The 21120-nt window shown below is 38.2% G+C and overlaps 2 protein-coding genes and 1 long non-coding RNA gene across 8 annotated transcripts in view; 2 read left to right on the plus strand and 1 right to left on the minus strand.

Annotated features, from left to right (window-relative positions):
* FAM184A (family with sequence similarity 184 member A) overlaps positions 1 to 10728 on the plus strand; it is a 60915-nt gene extending 50187 nt beyond the window's left edge. Inside the window, exons 15-19 of one of the 2 annotated variants that reach the window (XM_090135842.1) lie at positions 249 to 395; positions 2700 to 2817; positions 3519 to 3623; positions 6897 to 7096; positions 8726 to 10728. In XM_090135842.1, coding sequence (XP_089991968.1) covers positions 249 to 395; positions 2700 to 2817; positions 3519 to 3623; positions 6897 to 7096; positions 8726 to 8807 — 652 coding nt within the window. In that variant the 3' untranslated portion in view covers positions 8808 to 10728. The remainder of the gene's footprint in view (positions 1 to 248; positions 396 to 2699; positions 2818 to 3518; positions 3624 to 6896; positions 7097 to 8725) is intronic. The other variant, XM_090135841.1, reaches the window with a different exon arrangement.
* On the minus strand, positions 403 to 15311 carry LOC116240524 (uncharacterized). 4 transcript variants are annotated; one of them, XR_016464391.1, is made up of 6 exons: positions 15234 to 15311; positions 13663 to 13727; positions 10840 to 10930; positions 7778 to 7844; positions 4379 to 4461; positions 403 to 2219 (listed from the first exon to the last, which is right to left on the minus strand). It is a non-coding gene; the product is annotated as an uncharacterized LOC116240524 (long non-coding RNA). The 4 variants fall into 4 exon arrangements; XR_004169317.2 differs by lacking the exon at positions 403 to 2219 and adding an exon at positions 3560 to 3645; XR_016464393.1 differs by lacking the exon at positions 403 to 2219 and adding an exon at positions 3560 to 3645 and having other exon boundaries at positions 7771 to 7844.
* The window catches only part of MCM9 (minichromosome maintenance 9 homologous recombination repair factor), a 56880-nt gene continuing 50370 nt past the window's right edge, over positions 14611 to 21120 (plus strand). For both annotated transcript variants that reach the window (XR_016464388.1, XM_031611335.2), the window contains exons 1-3: positions 14611 to 14701; positions 15173 to 15489; positions 19257 to 19573. Coding sequence is in view for 1 of the 2 variants with exons in the window: in XM_031611335.2 (XP_031467195.2) it covers positions 15180 to 15489; positions 19257 to 19573 (627 nt within the window). In the remaining variant the exon portion in view is untranslated. The remainder of the gene's footprint in view (positions 14702 to 15172; positions 15490 to 19256; positions 19574 to 21120) is intronic.

Here is a 21120-nt window from a genome sequence, read left to right on the forward strand (position 1 = left end):
TGTCCGGTTGTTGCTTTTTTAATTCATTATGTTTGTTTATTTTAAAAAGCATTAAAGGAGATGCATTTTCAATGAAATAAGCTAGGAGATTGGAGGACAGTAAGTAGTGGGTTTTGATGAATCAGTAATTCCTTTCTGTGTTGTCTGGTATTGTGTAAAAGCCATTAAAAGAGTGGCAGAAGATCATGATGAACAAACCAGTCTGATTTTAGAATAACTCTTTTTTTAACAAAAAATAAATTAAACAGGATGCATGAGCAAGATTTAAGCAAGAAACATGAGAAAGAGCTGGATGTCTTGACAGCAGATCACATCAGAGAGAAACAAAGCATGCTGGCAGATTTTAATAAGACCCAAGAGCTGCTCAAGGAAATTAATTCAGCTTTACAAGTTTCGTAAGTTTTGTTGCATTAAAAAAGTTTGTATGTAGCTGCATTTGAGTCAACATTAGTTCATTGTGATGTCAGTAAGTTACTGAAGATGTTGCAGAGGTACAGAGGTGCAAAAAACTGACTCAAATATGGGGCCTAATGTTGCACTTGTTGGCACAATTCTTGCAATTTTTAATGATTTGAGCAAAAAAAAAAAAAATTGAAGTAGGAAAAATATTAGGTCTGTGCAGTTCTTAGAATGTTGGGTAAAGTGACTTCAAGTGTTTTGAGTTTCTTTCAAACATTAATATATCTTTTTTTAGAATACAAAAGTTTCTTCTGCAAGCTTGCAAAGTAGTACAGTAGTAATTAGTTAAGTGTGATTATACAAAGTGAGTGATACAAACATTTTCAGGTTTGCTAACATAGGGAAAAATCATTACTGAAATAGGTTATACGAGCTTAACATGATATTAAAGAGTGCCTCTGAGACAAAATGCCACTTGTGGTTGGACCAAGTCTGAGGAGAAGTGGTGTAGTTATATGTCGTCTAGTCAGTCTTCTTGTCTTCCACATACTTCATTCTTCTTCCCTGTCTGTGATGTAACCTGTTTGGTCTGTAATGTCAGATTTCTGGCTAGGGCTCCAAAAGACATTGAAAACTTTCCAAAAAAAGTGGTCAGGGAGAGATTTTGGATTTGCAGCACAACATGTATGGTAAAGAAAGTAAGTGGTTCCGAGTATATGATAGAAAACTTTTCTACATAAATATCAACTAAAAATCGCCAGTAAAGCCTAAATTAATCTAATTCTGTCTTAACACTGTGAGCACTCAGAAACTGCAGCAAGTTCTGCTTCTTGTTCCTTTGCACACATATGCACAGTTCTGTGGATTGTGCATAGCTGTGTTACACTCTGGGCATCTGTATACAACAGCTTAATGTAGCATAAAATGTATGCCCCGAAATTAAGCCATCTGAGCATATTTTTGTTATGCTGAGTCAAATGCATTTTCTGCAAAATAAAAAGGTTTTTTTTCACATTCATAATGTATTATATAAATAGATTACATAATCCCATCAAATTATGTACAGGTTATTTGAAGGTTATAAATATAATCTAATGTGCACTGTGCTTTCAGAAGCAACTCAAAGTCAGAATTATGAAGCTGTTTCTGAGGAGAAAGTAGCCTCCTAAATTGAAAAATGGTCACTTCGGCGTGTCTTGTGGAATTAAGTTTGAGCTGACTAGATACCTTAAATTCATTGGTTTTTCTCAGGAATATTTTTTTTTCATCTGAGTCTCTTCTGAAGCTTGGTACAGTGAACTACATGAAAGCAGAATATGTGAGACTAGTATTTCAGTGGTTTCCTTTACAGCAATGTTTAGTGTTATGAACATTGTTTGTTTCAGAAATGTGTGCAGCTATTTGAAATCATCAGGTGCTTTCAAAATTTGTTCTTTAAGAAGAAACAAGGAGATTTATGCAATTACTTGTGCAATTTGTCTCTCAGTCTGCTTATTTCACTTCTCTCCTTTAATGCTTTCCCACTAAGCATTTCGGGTTTTCTATTTTTATTTTATTTTTTTCAAGAATCATGGCATTTCTTTTAATTCAGATATCCTAATATCCAGGTTTTATTGCTTTTCTCTTACAGCTCATTCCTTTATTTCAGCTCTAATGGTACTAAGTTGCTTTTGTGGAGAGGAATTAGTTACCTCTTAGTCTTCACTGTTCTTGGATATCTTTGTCCCAGTGTGTTCCACATGAACTGAGGAAGATGGTGCCAGATTTATCTATCTATTTCTCCAGTATCACAAGCATGCAACTTTATTGAGAGTAGTCATCTATCAAAAGAAAATCATACTGTTTGGTTTTTCCTCACCAAATCACTTGTCAGCTTTTAAAATTTACATTAATATTAAACATAATGCAATGTAGTTCCTGTATCATGCATAATAACCAGTCTCAGCTATGTGTTCTGTAATTGTACTGTACATGTTTTTCATTTTATTTGTGAGTGCCTTCTTTTCAGTCTGGCTTCCAAGAGGCCTTTTTTCTAACAGCTAGTACTGCATGCATGAAAAGGTTGTGAAGTTTATAGAATTTTGCCCCAAATTTTAGTTACTGTAGCAAAGATTTTGGGTTTTGTTATTTTCAACTAGCTAAAGCTTAAGTGATAACACAGAAATTAATTTACTTCAAGGAAAAAAAAATCATCTTCTGTTTTTATTACTTGAACTCTCTTTTGCATAAATGAAAGATATGATTCTCTCATCATTTAGCACTTGATCAGGCTAAAGGGGGTATTTTTCCTTCCTATAAAGTTTAGAAGAAATGGAAGAAAAATATAAAAACAGAGAATCAAGACCAGAAGACTTGCAGCTTATCTCAGAACTGAAAGACCTAATTGCAGAACGGGACCAACTCATAAAGAAATTGATTGTAAGACTTTTATGCTCTCTTGGTTCAATATCTTCATAAGTACAAATGTTAATCTAATTCAAAGTGTTCAAAATGCATCTAAAGAACCAATCCTGATAGCTTGTATTTGTATTCTTTAATACCTTGTCCCTGTGGTTCCACCGTCTCATAACAGTAAACCTATTAAATACAGAATTTTGCATAATCAAGCATAATACATCATTACAAAAAAATACTGCAGTATGACCTTGGTCAGATGTATCCTATCTGCGGACCTGGACTAAGAAGCCAGCCATGTAATCCATGCAAGAAACAGTCTCTTCTATGAGTTACCTGATAGGGTTCTAAGAGATATCTAATAAGAGTTCCAGTTTCTTGATGCACTGAGTTTCCCAAAGTCACACCTTGGTAGCCTGGCTCAGATTAATTTGATTAGATTCTAACTCAGAAGCAAGAAGGAATTTGGGAAGTTCAAATTATCTATACTGAATTGTTACCAATGCACAATTAGAACATATACAACAGAACAGCATAAATATAAATTATTTAATATTTACATATAATAATATATTTAACATTAAATATGAAATGTAGTTTTTAGAAGTATCAGTTTCTTTAAAAAACATAAGCATAAATTTATTTGAAATCACTTTATAGGCAGATTTGGCCACTAAGTGATTGAGAATGCATAAAAAGAAGTTTCTATTTGTTCTTCTTTTTAGGAGGACAAAAAGTTCTATCAGCTGGAGCTAGTTAACAGGGAGACTAACTACAACAAAGTGTTTAATGCAAGCCCTAATGTTGGTGTTATTAATCCATTGGTGAAGGTATGTTCCATGGACTTCATTGCTAAAGTAAAAAATAAGAAATCTAAAGTTAGCATATACTAAAAAGAAGAAATGTGTGTGTATGTGTACATATATCAGTCTTTATTTAAAGACAAATTCAAAACAAGGAACATCATTCTCCATTTGTCTTTCCTGATTTTTGTGCAGGTATTTCTTTCTTTCTTTTGTGTATGTATGTATGTATGTATGACATAAAACAGTTCCTCCTCACAAAACTCTAAAATCAAAATAGAAAAGGGATAGAAAGGCTATAGAGAGCAGAAATGTAGCATGTCATAGAAGAGAACAGTGACATCCCAAATTAGTTTTAATTTTCATCGTTTCTCTTGGCTATTTTGGAAAAGGCAATTTTTTTTCAGATGGCGCAGGATGGAAAGTCGCTAGAAAGACAAAGGGAGAGGGGACATGAAAGAAAAGAAATAGGGGCAAAAACAGGAAGAAAAAGAGTATGAGAAGGACATGGAATGAGACTGAGTAGAAAAAGATAGAGGATTGGAGAGATAAACTAGGTATGGACTGTAAGGGCAGCAGAAGATGGAAATCAGCTTTCAACCATCTCAATCAGTATCACATCCTATATGAGTAAGAACACTTAAGTAAAAGCCTGTTCTCTCCATCCTGGTGAATAGCAGCCCAGAGAGGCTACTGTACAAACAGCCATAGTAGCATCACTGTCACTTAAAAAGCCAGTAGCATTCCTATATGAGGAACATAAGTAGTCTCTAGCTGAGTACCTTCATTCTGCTTCTTTTCACCACTTAAGCAGTCACAATGAGTTCTCTGACCTTTCCTTCTTTCTTGCAATAATCCATTTCACCTGCATGGAAAGAGAAGAGATTTTCCCCAGCTGTAGAGGTAGAACTTGGGATGGCTTTGGTTAAGCAGAACAAATAGGATGGTCTCTCCCTGTCATTTAAGAGATCAGGCTGTGTTATTTAGCTCAGCTTTATGAAGTTTCACTTTAGATCATCATATTTTCACATCTGCACAAACTCTGCCATAAATTGTCAATGCTCTCCAACACTTTTCAGGAGTCCAGCACTTCTGGCAAGTTTATCTGCTGATACCTAACTTTTATGCATACCTGCATAAAAGAATTTAGTAGTCCTGGTATTGTCTCAGCTAGGTCCAAACTAATTTGAATTCTTTGTTGTTGTGTGAAAAGTTGTTTGAAATTTTTGGAAGTTTGTCTGAACCATTCCTTTATAAAGATGTGAAATTTAGTCACTGAGCATATAAGCTTGTGTTTTGTGTGAAATCTGACGTGCTTGGGAAAAGTACTTCAACATCAGATTTCCATAGTGATAATTCATGTATTTTTATCATATGCTTCTATCACTTAAAATTAAGACTCTAAAAAAGTCTTGTATGCCAGAACATTTTAGTTTTTCATTCCATGATCTGTGGAACATGTTACTTTATCAAAGCACATATTATGTTTATTAGAGAATGAATTACAGAGAAACTGAAAACTTCACTCTCTTTGTAATAATAAAAAAACCCAGAAGTTACAAATGAGTGCAGGCTTTGCACTTTAATGCAAAATTACAACCATTGCAGTATGTATTGGAGTTTCTCAAATTTATGCAATGGATCTGTTTAGTATTATGTTGTTGAATCTGATGTTTTGTAATACTTTGCATGAACTTCATGGAAACAATACACACAGTTTTTCTCCAGATTTGACTGCTCTGGAAGTATAGAGTGCTTTATAAAAAACAAGATACAATCTGTAGTGTTTCTCAAAGCACTTATAGAGATAAATACATTTTGCAGAAATAAGCCACTTATGAAGCACATAGATTAAACTACAGTGTGGTTTACACACAGTTTTAATTACATTGTATAACACCTTGCAGTTGTTTTTCATACATTTGGCTACTTTCAGTTTTACCAGTTTTCCTATGATGCTGTTATTTCTTGCTTTTTCAGCCTGAAGAATTAGTTTAAGCTTTTGCAGCTAGTGATCTACTGTGGTGATTAAAAAAGATTATTTTTCTAGTATAGCCTTCTGTTCAATATATATATTTAATTTCATGTTACAAAGGTATGCACCACTGCACTATACTAGCAGCACTTTCACCTCTCAGCTTTGGAGAGGGCAGGTACTGAAATCAAAGCTAGCAGAGAACTAAATAGAAGAGTACAAACAAACAAGCAGTAGGACTCTGTCTCCATTTGGACACCTGACACTAATGAATAGTGTAGCTCTTCTGCTGACAGTATTGATTATATACTCAGTTAATAGATAATTCACGAGAAGAAATGAATCTTTTTTTTTTTAAATAGGGTGGTTTTTTTTAATAATCCTTATCACTGACATGGAATATTCAATAGAATTCAGGAAACACACATGGTATTCTGTCAATACAATTTGAAGACCTAGAGAATTATTTGAAGCATATTTACATTAAAATATCTATAAAAGCAGATAAATACTGATTCCTTTGTATGATGTGTTATGGAAAGTTGAACAATTATATCAAAATAAAATCTGTCAGTATTTCGAGTCCCTTGAATATTATCTGTAGTAAAAAGAGTATTAAGACAGAAAAAATATTGTTGCGCCATCTGGTGCCCAGAAGCGTTAACTGGAGTAGCATTAGAAGCCTAGCCTTTGAGCAAGAAACAAGAACTCTCACACGGTATTGTCTTCTTCAACAGTATTGTTATAATGCTTGCTAACTTTGGGGGCATAATTATTTTAAAAGAAATGTAGCTGTTTCTCTAGGTTCCGTGTTTACTGACCAAAATGTACATCAGTAATGAGGTGAAACCTGTTGGAGAGATTTGTTTTTTTCATCATTGAAATTTGCTGTGACTACATATGACAGTAAAGCTATTCCACTAATACCAAAACAAGACTTAAGTAAAGGTGAAAAGCTTAACAGGCTAACTGGTAAATTTGAGGAAAGCTTACTGTCTTTGATGTCTTAAAATAGAGTAAAATGTTATACTGGAATATCTTTAAAAATAATGTGCTCATTGATTATTACAGTAGGTCTTAATTAGAAATGTGGAAAAAAAAAAAATTGTGTTGTTCAGTTCTGGTCAAAACAAACTGTAGAACTACAATTAGGAGGAAAAAAAAAAAAAAAAAAAAGCCACTCTGTCCCAGCTGCTCTCCTTCCTATCCAGCTTCTCCCTCTCCCCAACAAAAAGCCAGAAAAAAAAAAAAAATCCTAAATTTGCAGATTTCCTCAACTGTCCTGGTACAAGAAGCCTTCCTTATATTTGTTATTTTTAATGCAGCAAAAGAAGAAGAACGATAAGTCAACAAACAGGTTTGTGAGTGTCCCCAATCTAAGTGCTCTGGAATCTAGCGGAGTGGGCAATGGACATCCTAACCGCCTGGACCCCATTCCTAACTCACCCATCCACGATATTGAGTTCAACAGCAGCAAACCACTGCCACAGCCAATACCACCCAAAGAGCCCAAGACGTTTTTGAGGTGAGCATTGCCTCACCAACCTTTTTCTCTTTCTTAACTCAGGAAAATTTTGCTTTTGTATTGAGCTGAATCCCACTTGCTTCATGAACCTTTCGGATACAAGTAATATTACAGAATTTTCAATTTTTACATTATAATTGTAACCTCTTTATAGTATTCCTTTTTATTGTAGACCTTACTGAAGTATATTCTCACTTTTTCATAAGTCTTGAAGTTGGAAAACCTCTCTAGATACCTTTACAGAATTCATGTGCTTCCAATTGTTTACATATATGAACAATTGTTTTAAATGTTTGTGTTACTTGCTGATTGTCATTTAGAAATTGTTACTAGCACAGAATTTCTTTTATTCAGTATTGTCTGATAATGGTTTTTATGTTAGAAGACGATTTTCTGTGCTACACAAATGTTCTGTGTTTCCCCTTTCCTCACCTACAACAAATCACAGGCAAACTTTACTGCAGAAGCAGGAAGGGTATATGCTTGAATGCTTAATGCTGAGCTTCCAGTAACTAAGTCAGCATTGAAGTCTCAAGTCATTCTCTAAAGAATTGATACAATGAATTGAATTACTAACTTAAAATGGTTTCTTAGAGGTGGGATTTTAATCTTTTTGCTTTATGTGGCTACATATTAAAGGCACTGAAAAAGTGCTGTGTGCTGTATCTACTGACCTCTTACCTTCAAGTTGGCAACTTCAAGCTGTGTATCATTACCAGATCCACACTTGGCTGTTTACCCTTTTTTTCTGTTTTATTCAAGGAGGCAAATAGTAGAATGCAAAATAGATTAGTAAAGAAAAGTCTATGTCAACTAAACAGTTACTTTTCAAAAATACTGTCTTTCTTATTTTTCCTGTGCATGTAATGTGCATGACTGTGCTCAGATACCTATATCATGCATGTGCATGAACTCATGGACTGTGATGCTAGAGTTTCCATTCCAAATTGTTTTGTGTTTTGTATTACCCAGTAATACAGTAGGGATTATTTTATTATGGATTTTTATTGATAAAGAAACTTGATTGTATTATGAAACTTTCTTGCTCATTCAGTGAGATTTTAAATGGTTCAAAGAGGAATCAAATATTGTTTGCGATGCAGCAATTTATTTTTTCCTCATATATTAGAATATTTAAAATATATGCATGAACAACAATGCAAGTGATATTTGTGATCAGTGTAAAGTATGAAAATAGTGTGTTACCAATCAGTCTCTGTGAGCACATGTCTACAAATATGATGCTTGCATCATATTTCTGAAAATTAACTTTACCACAGGAAAAGGATGCTAAAAGAGGACCTTCTACAGACACACTTTTCCAAGAGAGCCCTTTTTATTCTTCTGATAGTACACAGCTGTTCATGAGATTTTAAATTATATTTCCCAAAATCACCCTGTAATGTGGCTTCTGAATTGACTTATCTGTGCTGCTGATGCTCTCCAATGGAGTGGATGATCACAGGTTCTATAGGGAGACATTAAATCGTATCCAGAGGCACGCTGATTACGAATCCAGGGAAAAACAAGATTGTTCTGTACTCGATATTCTCTGTGAGAATCTTTTCCTCCTAAGTTGGGTACTCCATTTAGTTGTGGGTTAATATCTTTTTCTTTTTGTGAATTTAGCCCTCCTCAGACTGATGCTTCACCAGTGGCTTCACCAGATCCACAACGCCAGGAGTGGCTTGCCCGATACTTCACATTCTGAGAGATGATTCGTTTTGTGGCACAGCGTGATGTGGACTGTTTATAAGAGCATGACCTTAAGTAAACCCTCATGTGAACGAGCTTTCCTGTAATTTGTCAAACACTGTGAATGAGAAAATATTTGTCTTTCTGATTTGAAAATGCACTGTATTTCATGTGATATTTGTTGAAATCACTTGACATGGTATTATATAATGTGTGTAATTATTATTTTTACTTAAGATGGAAGGATCTTTAAACTTTGTAATTACTACATAATAAATTTTGGTAGAACAAACATAATGCTTTCCCCCTTTTTCCTAGAAATGTGTTTTCTTTTAGGTAAGGCTTCCTCCCAAAAAAATCGCATGGTTGTTATAAATACAATGTAATTTGTGAAAGGAAAAATTCTCTCCAATTTGGGCAGGGTATGTCTAATCCATCCCAGTTCTATTCTGTTACTTTGTTGTATTTTAAAAACTGTCCCCCTTCTAACATTTAAAAGGAAGAATGTAAATTCTATGGAAATCAGTGTAGATGCTCAGAGTGAGAAGGCCATAAAAAAAGAAGTTGGAATTTTTTTCTTTGGGACAGATTTTTGACACCTTAACCGATGCCCATGAGACTTTACCTTCTAGTTATTATCTAACATCTTGTCATTGAATTTAAACAGCAGCTGTTCACACAAATTGTGCATTTATGTTACGAATATTAACAAAGATGTGTGAAACCTGTATATACCATATACATACCATACCATACATCTCTGCATAAATCAAAAGTCTATGTTTGGGGCATAAAGTCTTGCTTTAGATAAAATTCATGTCTGAAATAGTAAATAATCAAACTCAAAAAACTTTTTGCCATTTATACATACTAGAGATACAGATCTTTAAAAATTAATTACCTTCAGTTGTCTGTATTAAGAGTTTTAATGTCTAATATATGAACATGTTTTTTTTCAGCTAATGAGCATGATTCTCCAATCTACACCTTTTTTGATTCTGGTGTTGCTCCAGAAATTTGCTGCGGCATATAGAAAAAGCCTGTTGTCTCTTTTATATTTTTTCATTCAATGATTACCACAAAGTAACTCACACTGGTAGTCTCAGGGAGAAAATTGTCTCTTTGTTTTATGAATGTATTTTTAAGCTAAATCTCTTATCTTTTAAAAGCAGGAACAATTGTTTGAGTTGTTTAACTAAGGTTTTAGTTAGCATATACTAAAGTCTCTATCTTTAATATTTCACCTGAAGCCCTAACAACATACTTTTTTTCCCCTGTATGCACAAAGGTAAATACCCAGATGAATATACTTGCTAATTACAATGAGTTTTATATGTAGTATATGTATAAATGAAAAATTTGTATGTTTTCATATAAACAATATAAAATATTCTAAATGAACATTTTAAAACTTCTATCTTATAATTCTGCTTGAAAAATCCACTGAAAGCTGTACTCTGGTGATGCTACTGTGAACTGAAGATGCATACAGGAGATTTTCTGTAGCTGGTGCACTCAAATGGAGGTAATATGCAACTTTTTAATTTTAGAAGAAAGCCATATTGGGCAAAATGTCAGATTTCTTGGCTGTTACCGAAATAAAATACACTAGCTCATTTTGTTATAATGTTCTGAAGTGAGTGTTGTGTATTTTTTCTTACACATTGCAAAGTATATAAAGGGCTCTGCCTTTTTCTCCCATCCGCCACTTCATTGTATTTTTGTGTATTTAACAGTGAACAATATTTGTAAGATGACAATGTATGCATTCACTTTAACTGCTCTTGTTTTTAGACTTCAGTAAAAGGTGCGCCCAGGGTTTCTTTTTGCTAGCAGGCATTTGTTTTTATAATTAGGAGAAAATTGAGAAGGTACCACATCTGCCAAAGTCAGCAGCTGTTCCACTATCAAACCAGTCTCTTAAAAATCAACCTCAACAAACTAGGAAAAAAAAATTTCTATCAAATGGCATTGAGAACTCTGTAATACGCTTTCTTAAAAGAAGTTGACACTTTGGATTAATACATGAAGTTGACTTATCACAATACCATTGTTTGCAGTATCTGGTGTCCAGTTCTGCAGTCCATAGCCTTTACTCCTGGGTGTTTTCTTGCCCTCTTATTAGTTCAGCAGACACCTCTGAGTTAAAGAGGGACAGAATTAGAGTGAGATTGTTTGGTATTATTTAAAATGGTAGGGGAAATGTCTTGACTCTCAAGAGTTCTCTTTGCTATCTGAGACATAAATCTGATTATCAGGACTTAGTACCCCTCTGACCTTGAACAGTTTTATCCAGAAAGAAATTAACAATGAGAAGTCAAAGAGCAAATACAAAATAATGTAGTTTAATCCTTACTGTGTTTTCCTATGGAAGAAAGAAGTAACAAGCTATACTCGACAGCAGGGCAAAATGCAGATGAATACTACATTTAATCAGAATGTCATAATAATTTGCCTTCAGGCAGAACTTTGCCCCTTCAGTCTGTATTGCTTAATTCACTTCTGTGATGATTGTGAAACCCAGTGAATCTTCCAGGTTAGCAGAAAAATGCTCCATTTTACAAACATACTCTCATACCACAATGAAGAACTATGTCACAAGAACTGCATGGCTTTGTTCTGTGGCAGAAATTGTACCTGGAGTCATAGAATCATAGAATTGCCTGACCACACTACCCTGATTCCAAAAACCCTCTGTTAAATCAAGGTATACTCAAAGGGAATATATACTTGAGGGGAACAAAAAAAAAAAAAAAAAAAAAAAAAAAAAAAAAAAAAATACAAGCATACAGTTGAAAAACTAAGCTACAGTTAGTACTGCTTTATCTGATCGACTCCCTCCTACTACTATTTTTTTGTTGCTTCACTACATTTACTATACTGGCAATAAATTGCATACAGAATACACTCATAACATTAGAAACCAGGCTTGTTCAGGATTTTCAGACTAACCCCTTATTTTAAGATATATATGAATATGGTTGCATGACTCCAGTGCTAGTCACAGATAAATTTCACTAATTCTTTCTTGCTTATAAGGAAGGTGACTATCACTCAGCTAAAGAACACCTTCTCTGCAGTCAACGGGCAGCTTCAGAAGTGAATCAGCACACTTACCTCTTTTTATTGTACAAAGACTGTAGAGCAACAGTGCACTTAAATGCCTTAGTTGCCTAAATGTAGGTGTAAGGAATCCTAGCCTGTCCTTTTTGTTTTTTATTTTCTAAATATAATTTGCAAAAACAGCAGCTTTGACAGATGCAAAATGACTTTCAGGAGTCATGTTGCTCTTCTCACGGTATGCTCAGTGTAATCTAGTAACAGTACTTTTACTACTCTTCCTAGACAAGCAATAAGCCATTTTTTGTTTTAGTGGAAGTGAATCTTTAGTTTCTAGTATTGTGGCCTAGCTACTTTCTGGAATTGAGTTTTGATTGTATCAGTTTCATTTTTTTTCTATAAAGTCTCTGGCAAAATTTCCACGTATAATTGCATAGCAAAATCACTTTTCAGTTTTACACTTAATTAATCTGCAGTGTATTTTAAAATTATTATTTATAAGTATCCATTTCTTTAGATACTCTGCAGTAATTGGAAGTACCAACGTAGGTAGCACTGGGATCACGTAACAAAATCTGGCAGCCTGGCTGAACCAGAACTTCTCCAGCCTGACTGCTCAGCCTGAATATTAACAACTGAACTTGTTGCCCAGCTTGCCATTAGGCTCCTTTGCTGCACTCCTTTACTGTGTTAATGCTCATTCTTTAAAAGCATATACTCAATTAGACAGCTCAGGCTTTATCTACTGCTCAAACCATAAGGCCTGGACACTCTTAAGAGTATTTGTAAATTGCAACTCAGTTATTTTCAGTTAGCCGTGGTATCACGGCCTGCTTGTTGTAAACAGCGGGCCGAACACTGTGAGAAGCAGATGATGCCAGAAGTGTTGATACCAGTGTTGCTAGGAAACAAGAAGAGCTAAGCTTAACAATATAAAAGTGTAGTTCCACAATAGCTACCAAAATCTGGCCTTATTATAATGAGGTATATTCAATGATTAAGCCTACCAAGTTCAACCCTGCAGTCCAGCTGAAGAGTTCAGAGGGCAGCTAATACTTTAACTTGACCAATAGTCCTTGAATTGTGAATACAGTTGGAAACCATCAGCTGTGGTGCCTGGCTGCACAGAGAAACATATAACCGTACTGCAGCCTGTAAACAGGAGAGGCAGACACAGTTGCACCTGACAATGGAACAGAAACTGAGGTAGCATGTAAGCTCAAGTGTTACTGTAAAATGAACAGCAAATCTCATTCATCCTGCTTAGTCTGAATCCTCACCTAACCTGTAACATCTGTGAGCTCATCTCAGCACCTATGCAGCCCTGCTGGCAGCATCCCAGTTGCACATTGGATGTGTACCACTGACCACTGTATTGGCTGACAGTTCTTGTACCCTTGAAACATTGCCAGCTCCATGGTACACATATTCTGTAAAACTAAAAAGCAGTTTTAGATCCACAAGCTACCTTTGGATTTCTAAATGATCACAGGGTACCTTTCGGAGGAGGAGTTTTTATTGACTAAGTATTTCTTCATTGATATGTGAAGCACATAGTTATTACTAGCTATCATTTGATAATGCTAAATATTTCAGGCAGGGTTGGTTGGGTTTTTTTTGTTTTGTTTTGTTTTTTCTTTTTGTCTTCTTTTTATGTTGTTTTGTTTGGTTCATACTACATATTGGGGTACAGCTTGATACATCCTCACTAGATAAAGAAGAGGAGAAGGGGGGGGCAGCGGCTGTTTTCTTTTTGTTGTTGTTGAGGGTTTTTTTTTTTTTTTTTTTTTTTTTTTTTTAGGAACCACTACCTAGTTGCAACCTTCACTTGCTCTGTAGCTGTAATTAACTGCTCCAGTTGCTGGCTGTCTCTTCCCTGCAAGAAAACAGATAACTGTGCTGACCCAACTGGCGTGCAGAAACATAGAATCAAAGAGTCATTAAGGTTGGAAAAGACCTCTAAGACCTCCAGCTGTTGACCCATCCCCACCAAGCCTGCTAAACATAACCTTCAGTTCCACACCCACCCTTTCCTTGAACACCTCCAGGGCGGTGACACCACTGCTTCCTTGGGCAGCCTGTTCCAAAGCCTCATCACTCTTTCTAAGAATATTCTTTTCCTAATATCCAACATTATCTGTGTCGTCATTAGAAAGAAGCAGCCTGGTTTGGGTACCTTGCAAGACAGCACCTTAGGCTGAATAAAACTGACACTGAAAGTGTACTGTGGAGACAGGGTCAGCCTGATACTACACCCAGATGCTTTGTCAGAAATAGTTCCGTATTTTCAGTGATGGATTTATGTATTAGTGCAGATTTCAGCAGTGCTTTTTCAGGAACGTCCATTCAACTGGTTAGCAAAAGGCTATTTGATAAAGCAACGGGACTTTACCACTAACACAAGCCAACAGTGGGAGATCCTAAGAGCCAGAAACTCAACAGAGAATTTCACAGAAACACGGAATTGTAGGGGCTGGACGCAGGTAGGCATCCAGGCAGATCGTAAATATCTCCAGAGGAGGAGACTTCACAGCCACTCTGGGCAGCCCGTTCCACTGCTCTGTCACCCTTACCGTGAAGTTCTTACGCACATTTGCGCAGAACTTCCTAGGCTTCAGTTCGTGGCCGTTTCCCCTCGTCCTATCGCCAATTTCTAACTTCCTTACAAAGAAGTTACACCTGCACTCTTCACGCCGGCACACAGCCCCGAGCCGCGCGGGCGGCTCCAGCAGGCGGGCGGATCTGCCGGGCCGGGCTCGGAGGGGCGGGGACGGGACCGCTCCTCCCGCCGCCGCCGCCTGACGGAGCGGTGGGACCCGGCCAGAAGGGCGGCGGAAGCCCGCGCTTCAGGTACCGATGCACGGGGAGCGCGGCCGGGGCCTATACAGCGAGCTGCCGCGCCGCGTTCAAATCTTGCCGCGCTGCTCACTACCGGGCCGGGCGGGCGGGACCAGCGGCTGCCGCCGATCGAGCGCGGGAGGTTTCACTTCTGCAGCGCGGGCGGGGAGAGCCCCGGCCGGGCCCTGCCGTGCCGGCTGCCCGAGGGCGGGCGGGAGCGAGGAGCGCGGCGCCGCCCCACGCGGAGCGCTGTCCGGGGGCTGCAGCACCGCCCGCGGCCGTCGTCAGGCGGGAGCCGCCGTCCCGCCTCGCGGCAGCGAGGGGTGGGAAGGAGCCGGTGCCCGTGGCGGCCCCGCACAGCCCGGCCCCGGCCTGCTTGGGCCTCGCTCCGCCGCGAGCTTTTCCCTAAGTTTGTAGAATCCCGCATGACTCGATCCCGAAGCCTCTCGCTTTCTAACTGCTTTACCTTGCTCGTCCGGGCAGGCTCGGCATGGCGCTGCGCGCCGACCAGGTGAGCCTCATCGGGCAGGTGTTCGAGTCCTACCTGCTGCGGCACCACCGGGACGACATCCTCGGCATCCTGCGCCAGGCGGACGACGAGGCGCACTATCCGGTCCTCGTCGACGCCCTGACGCTGTTCGAGACCAACATGGAGATCGGGGAGTACTTCAACGCCTTCCCCAGCCAGGTGCTGCCCATCTTTGACGGAGCGCTGCGCCGGGCGGCCATGGCGGTGCTGCAGGCCGCCACGCCGTCCTCGGAGCTCCGCATGAAGCCCAACCTCCACGCCAGGATTTCAGGTGAGCGGCGGGCAGGGAGGCGGCAGGGCAGCTTCTCCTTGGTCTTTCTGACTCTCCCTGTGCTGTGACACTTGTCGGTAGGTTATGTGGAGGTACGTAGGCCGTGCAGGTATCCCTTATGGTGCGTGTGCAGTGGTTAGAAGTTACAGGGTCAAAACTCAAACCGCAGTCTTCTCATGAGAAAAGAGCTCCTCAGACCAGTGCTTGGTCTCAGGCTGTTTGTCCTGACAGCCAGAAGGTCTAGCTGTAAGTTCTAGAGGAAGGTACAGTTCCTAGCTGTTTTTGCCCTATGACTTCCTCATAGCTTGCCAACCACGTTCCAGAACAGGCAGAGTCCAAATTTTGAGTTGTCATAGAATCATAGAATGGCCTGGGTTGAAAAGGACCACAATGATCATCTAGTTTCAACTCCCCTGCTATGTGTAGGGTAAGTAGTCTTGTAGTTTTATCTGAATTAGTTAAAATCTGTGCTTAACTAGTAGTTGTAAAATTACTTGTTGGAACGAACTGTTGGAAAGAATGGTCTTTACTAATGGATTTCATTGTTGGTTTTTTTTCACTACAAATTCATATGCCATTATTCTTCACTGTTGGGAAGACATTAGTGACTTTGAGGTGCAGTAGCTGTGAAGTGCAGGTTCTGAAGTTAAAACACCGGTAGTAAGGAACTGGGTTTGGTGGTGGCATGGTCCCATCATGTCATTGCTGACAGTGACTATTTGGAACTCTCCAGTTTGCAGAGGCAGGAGATGGTGACCACTGTTTCCCTCACTTGCCCCATATTTGAGTGCTTTATGATCATTTGTTTTTTGGCAGCTTGAATGTAGAGAGCATGCACATGGCAGTCCCAGCTGTTTTGAGTAAACCCAAGAATTTGTGATCTTCTGTGATGGAGTGACCAGCATCAGTGGACAAGGGAAGATCAGTTGATGTCATTTACCTTCTCCTCCTTAAGGCCTTTGACACGATCCCCCACGATATAGCCTCCCTCTCTTGCCTCTATATTGGAGATATATTGTTTTGATTGACGGACTGTTAGAGAGAGAAGGAATTCATAAGAAACTTCAGCAAGGTCCTGTACCTGGATCAGAGTAATCCCCAGTATCAGTAGACTGAGTGATGAATTGATTGAGAGCAGCCCTGCAGATAAGCACTTGGGGATGGTGGCGGATAAAAAATTGGATGGGAGCCAGCAGCATGTGCTTTGCAATGTATCCTGGTCTGCATAAGAAGTGTGGCCAGCAGGTTGCATAAGGCCACCTCATTGTGGCCTTCTAGTCTACAAAGGCAGCTTGTAAGAAAGATGGAGAGAGACTTTTTAGCAGGGCCTGCAGTGACAGGACAAGGGACAGTGTTTTTCAGCTGAAGGAGGGCAGATTCAGGTTTTCTGTAAGAAAGAAATTGTTTATGTTGAGGCTGGTGAGACACTGGAACAAGTTGCCCAGAGGAGTGGTAGATGCCTCATCATCTGAAGTGGTAAAAATCAGGTTGGCTGAGGCTTTGTACAACCTGATCCAGGGCAAGGTGTTGCTACCCGTGGCAGAAGGTTTGGCACTAGACAGTCTTTAAAAGTCCCTTCCAACCAAACCATTTTGTGATTGATTCAATGAATCATATTTGTGGGAATAAATGTGTTTTTATCCAGTATGTTTCACAAAAAATGCTGACACTAAAATGTAAGCACCAGAAATATAATTACCTTGTGGCTCTCAAAATGCATTTTGTCCATGATTTTAGGAAAAACAAAGCACAACAGTTTGCGACCTGCTTTGTTGTCACGGTGTACAACTGCTGTCTACGTGATGTGCAAGGATGTCCTCTGTGTTGCACAGAATATTGAAACATTAGTATACTAATAAAAGTATGAGCAAAATATAGTATGAAAACTGTATTTGTAGTGTTCTAGGATGCATTTGCAGGCTTGAGCTGGAGTGAGGGAAAGCGGTTTGGTTTATGTTAGGGATAAGAATGCAATCTTGGCACACTTGTGTTGATATGGACAGGATAGCTAAGGAGCTCAGAGAAGGATGCGGGTGGTGTGAATAGGCTGTGGTTGACAGTGGGTTACCCCTCCTTCCCTGTGCAATTATCTGAATTTCAGCATTGTACGAGTTTAATTGTGCCACTTCTCTTCTTGATGCAAATCCACTAAAGGATTTTGCCTTACCATTAGCCTGAGTGCTCACGTCAGTTGTTGATAGCCATGCTGCTGGTGGTAGTTCAGTTTTACATGTTATTACTTATACACGAAAGCTTATTCAAAGAGACATGCACTTAAATAGTTTGTCAAGCAGTCTGATATAATCAGAGCGAAAGCTCCCTTTTACCCTGTCCAGCCTCCTGTCTTTTTGCTATTCACTGGGACAGTCATAGCATATATCCTGCCAACAGGGCTGCAACTCTCTGATGTAAGCTGAGAAACAGTGGATTTTGATTTTGATTTTCTTTTGACTAAACTGAATAAAAACACAAATCTGTGGAAGAATAAGAATTTTTGCCAGGTTTGGAAGAAGCTATATATGGCTTTGTTACAGTTAACCAGAAAATTACTTTGTTTCCAGTTCTACATAACAGTTCATTTCTTTTCCAAATTACTTCCTTAATTCATCTATAATGAGCTTAATGTTTAATAATATTTTCTTTAAACAGAAGCAAAAAGTCAAACACTTTGCTTAAAAGCATCAAAGCTGAATGTTTCAACGTGTCTGAAACAAAAGATTTGATTTTGGACATACTGAAAAAAGGACATTCTGCCTTTTCCTTAACAGTCAAAGCTACTGAGCAGATTTGACCTAAATACGCAAATAGTGTTGGTCCCCTTAGAAAAATCATTTTCCAGCAGATTTATTATTTTACATCTCCATTTTCTGTCTTTGTTTCGGAAGTAAAACTATAAGAAATTGTATTAAGATAATTTGTTTAAATTGATATTTACTAAATTCTACAGTTTCTTGTAAAATAACTTCTGAAGAGGCAACGCATTCTAGAGGCCATTTATTTTTATGAAGACTTGCAGGCAGTTGATTTAGACTGATCTTCCTCAGGCTTTCAGCAGCTGTTCTGCTGTGGTGTCCATACGGATGAACACAGGGGTGGGATCCATGCAGCACAGCTGGCTGTTGGCATGGAGTTAATGGAGAGGAGTGCCACAAAAATTTTGTCACCACTTATCTGAATAGAAAAGTGACTTCACTCTGGTTGTTTTGTTAACCCTTTTCTATTCCTTTTCTGACATTTTCCATGTGCTTCAGGTTTACTGGTGTGCACACGTGGATTTAAGGTCAAATGCTCATGTACTTTGGCTTTAGAATTTGCTTGGACTTGAGAATTCCCACAGGATGCAGGACTGTGCTTTTTTAAACCACAGGAACAATTCTGAACTACAGTTAAAGCATAGCTAAAGGTTTGCAATTAAGATAAACCAGTTGAGAATCAAGGATATTGGCAGATCATTTGAGTTGATAGGTCTGAGAACATCAGGATCTTTTTTCATGAATGGAAACTGCTTGTGACTGTCGACAAAAGTAGGAGAGTAAAATGACCGTATTTTCTTATTGTGATCAGCATCTGATGCTTTTCACTGTTGAAGATCAATTAATCGCATGTATGCTGGGACAGATGAATTGTTGAATTGTCTTTACAGAACAGCTATAGCCAGTGTTAATAGGTCAGATATGTTTCCCAGTTTCTCTGTTTAATTGCACTGCAAGTATGTTTCATGCACTTCATGCACGTGGTCTCATGCTGCATGTATTTCGATTTAACAGGTTTGCCCATTTGCCCAGAGCTGACTCGCGAGCACATTCCTAAGACCAGGGATGTGGGTCACTTCTTGTCTGTCACTGGAACTGTCATCCGTACCAGTTTGGTGAAAGTGTTGGAATTTGAGCGGAGCTACATCTGCAATAAGTGCAAACACGTTTTTGTGGCTAAGGCTGACTTTGAGCAGTACTATGCTTTCTGCCGTCCATCAGCCTGCTTGAATGAAGATGGCTGCAACTCAACCAAGTTCACTTGCCTCTCTGGAACATCCTCCTCCCCTACCAGCTGCCGAGACTATCAAGAAATCAAAATTCAGGAGCAGGTGAAAAAAAGATCGAGAAAGGGGGAAGGTATCGTGGTGTAGATGTCTGAAATACTAAAATAATGAACTTGCTAAGGAAGGTATTTGAGGGCTTAATTTCATGCTGGAATAAGACATCTCCACTAATTTTAGTGAAACTGTGCTTCCAAATTAAGTTTATCCTGTTTTCATGTGAATCTTCTACATGCTAAGATAAGTGGAAAAGTTTTACAGGTTGTTATTTAAAAGGGAGGGCTGATCAGCTTACAGGAAGCCAGAGAATCTACCTCTCAGAGATTTTCAGTCAGAGAGCTAAAAAATGTAGGCACATGTTGACTAGACTTCCATTATTAAGTATTAATTATATTGAAGATCATATGAAACACTGATGGTTACTACATAGATCAAACTTCAGAGCTGAATCCTTCTATCACTACGTGTGTTGTTCCTCTAAGTGCTGACTGAAGATGGTGTTGATGTTCTGTGCTATTTCTAAAGAATAAACCTAGCCCAGTGGTAGCCAAGGTCAACTGTAGGGGTACAGTATAGTCAGTATATGGTATCTGTAAATGTCGTCCTCCTTCAATCAACAATCATATCAACAGGTACTGAAAATGTGCTCCTCACAGAATTGGTATTTGTTTTTTGAAGTTAGTTCTGAGTGAACTGCCTCAAGGACAGTTAATCTGGAGAAGTGAACAAACAATCAGGGCTCTTTTTACAGTAGCACATAAGACAAAACTGGCACAGGAAAAGCTACAGTGTATGAAAATTGAGGATAAGCAGAGTACATGGCAGCTGATGTTCCTATGTTTGTTTATATGCTCATAAATCTTTTTTAAGTTCTCTTCAGTTATTTCAGACTTTTGATTTTATAAGTAGTGGTGCTAATCTATATAATATATGTGTTACATGTTACATTTCTATTTCAGAAAATTGTTTTCATACATTACAAATTTCAGAATAGCAAAAAAAAAAAAAAAAAAAGGAATCAAACTATTTATTGGAAATAAACCCTGTGTTGCATAATTATTTCTGACTTAGTTTCTGTAACATTCTTTTTTGTTTTACTGCATGACACAAAGATCTCTATTATGGAAAAGGAATGTGAGCTTATTAAATGCAGTAGTGTTAAATCAAGAATGAGTTTCACTCATTTTCTATTTAGCGCTGCGAGTAACTGCATGTCCCACCAGTGCTGACAATAATGTGAGCTGCCTGTGGCCATTTAGATACTAACAAGGGTGGATTACTCTTTCTAGGCACAAGACAATGAGTAAATCTGGAGTTCTAGTATGTAAAATCCTTTGCTGTAAAATGGAGAGGTACTTTTGATTCTTGTTCTTGTGCAGTGGATATTTTAACAACTATTGCAAGCTTTAATTGTAAATGGAAAAATTTCTCTTTGGAAATAGACCATGACAAATCTGCATACATTACCCTGGAGAAAAGGAAAGTCTTGTCAATGGTTAGTGGCACATCTGTCAATACACATGCATCTGGTTATGTGCAAATTTAATTCTCAACACTTAGGTGTAAATTAAATCTCAATCTGTCAAATTTTAACA

Source organism: Phasianus colchicus, chromosome 2 (assembly GCF_987193195.1).
Source record: "Phasianus colchicus chromosome 2, bPhaCol1.hap1.1, whole genome shotgun sequence".
NCBI classification, from domain to species: domain Eukaryota; kingdom Metazoa; phylum Chordata; class Aves; order Galliformes; family Phasianidae; genus Phasianus; species Phasianus colchicus.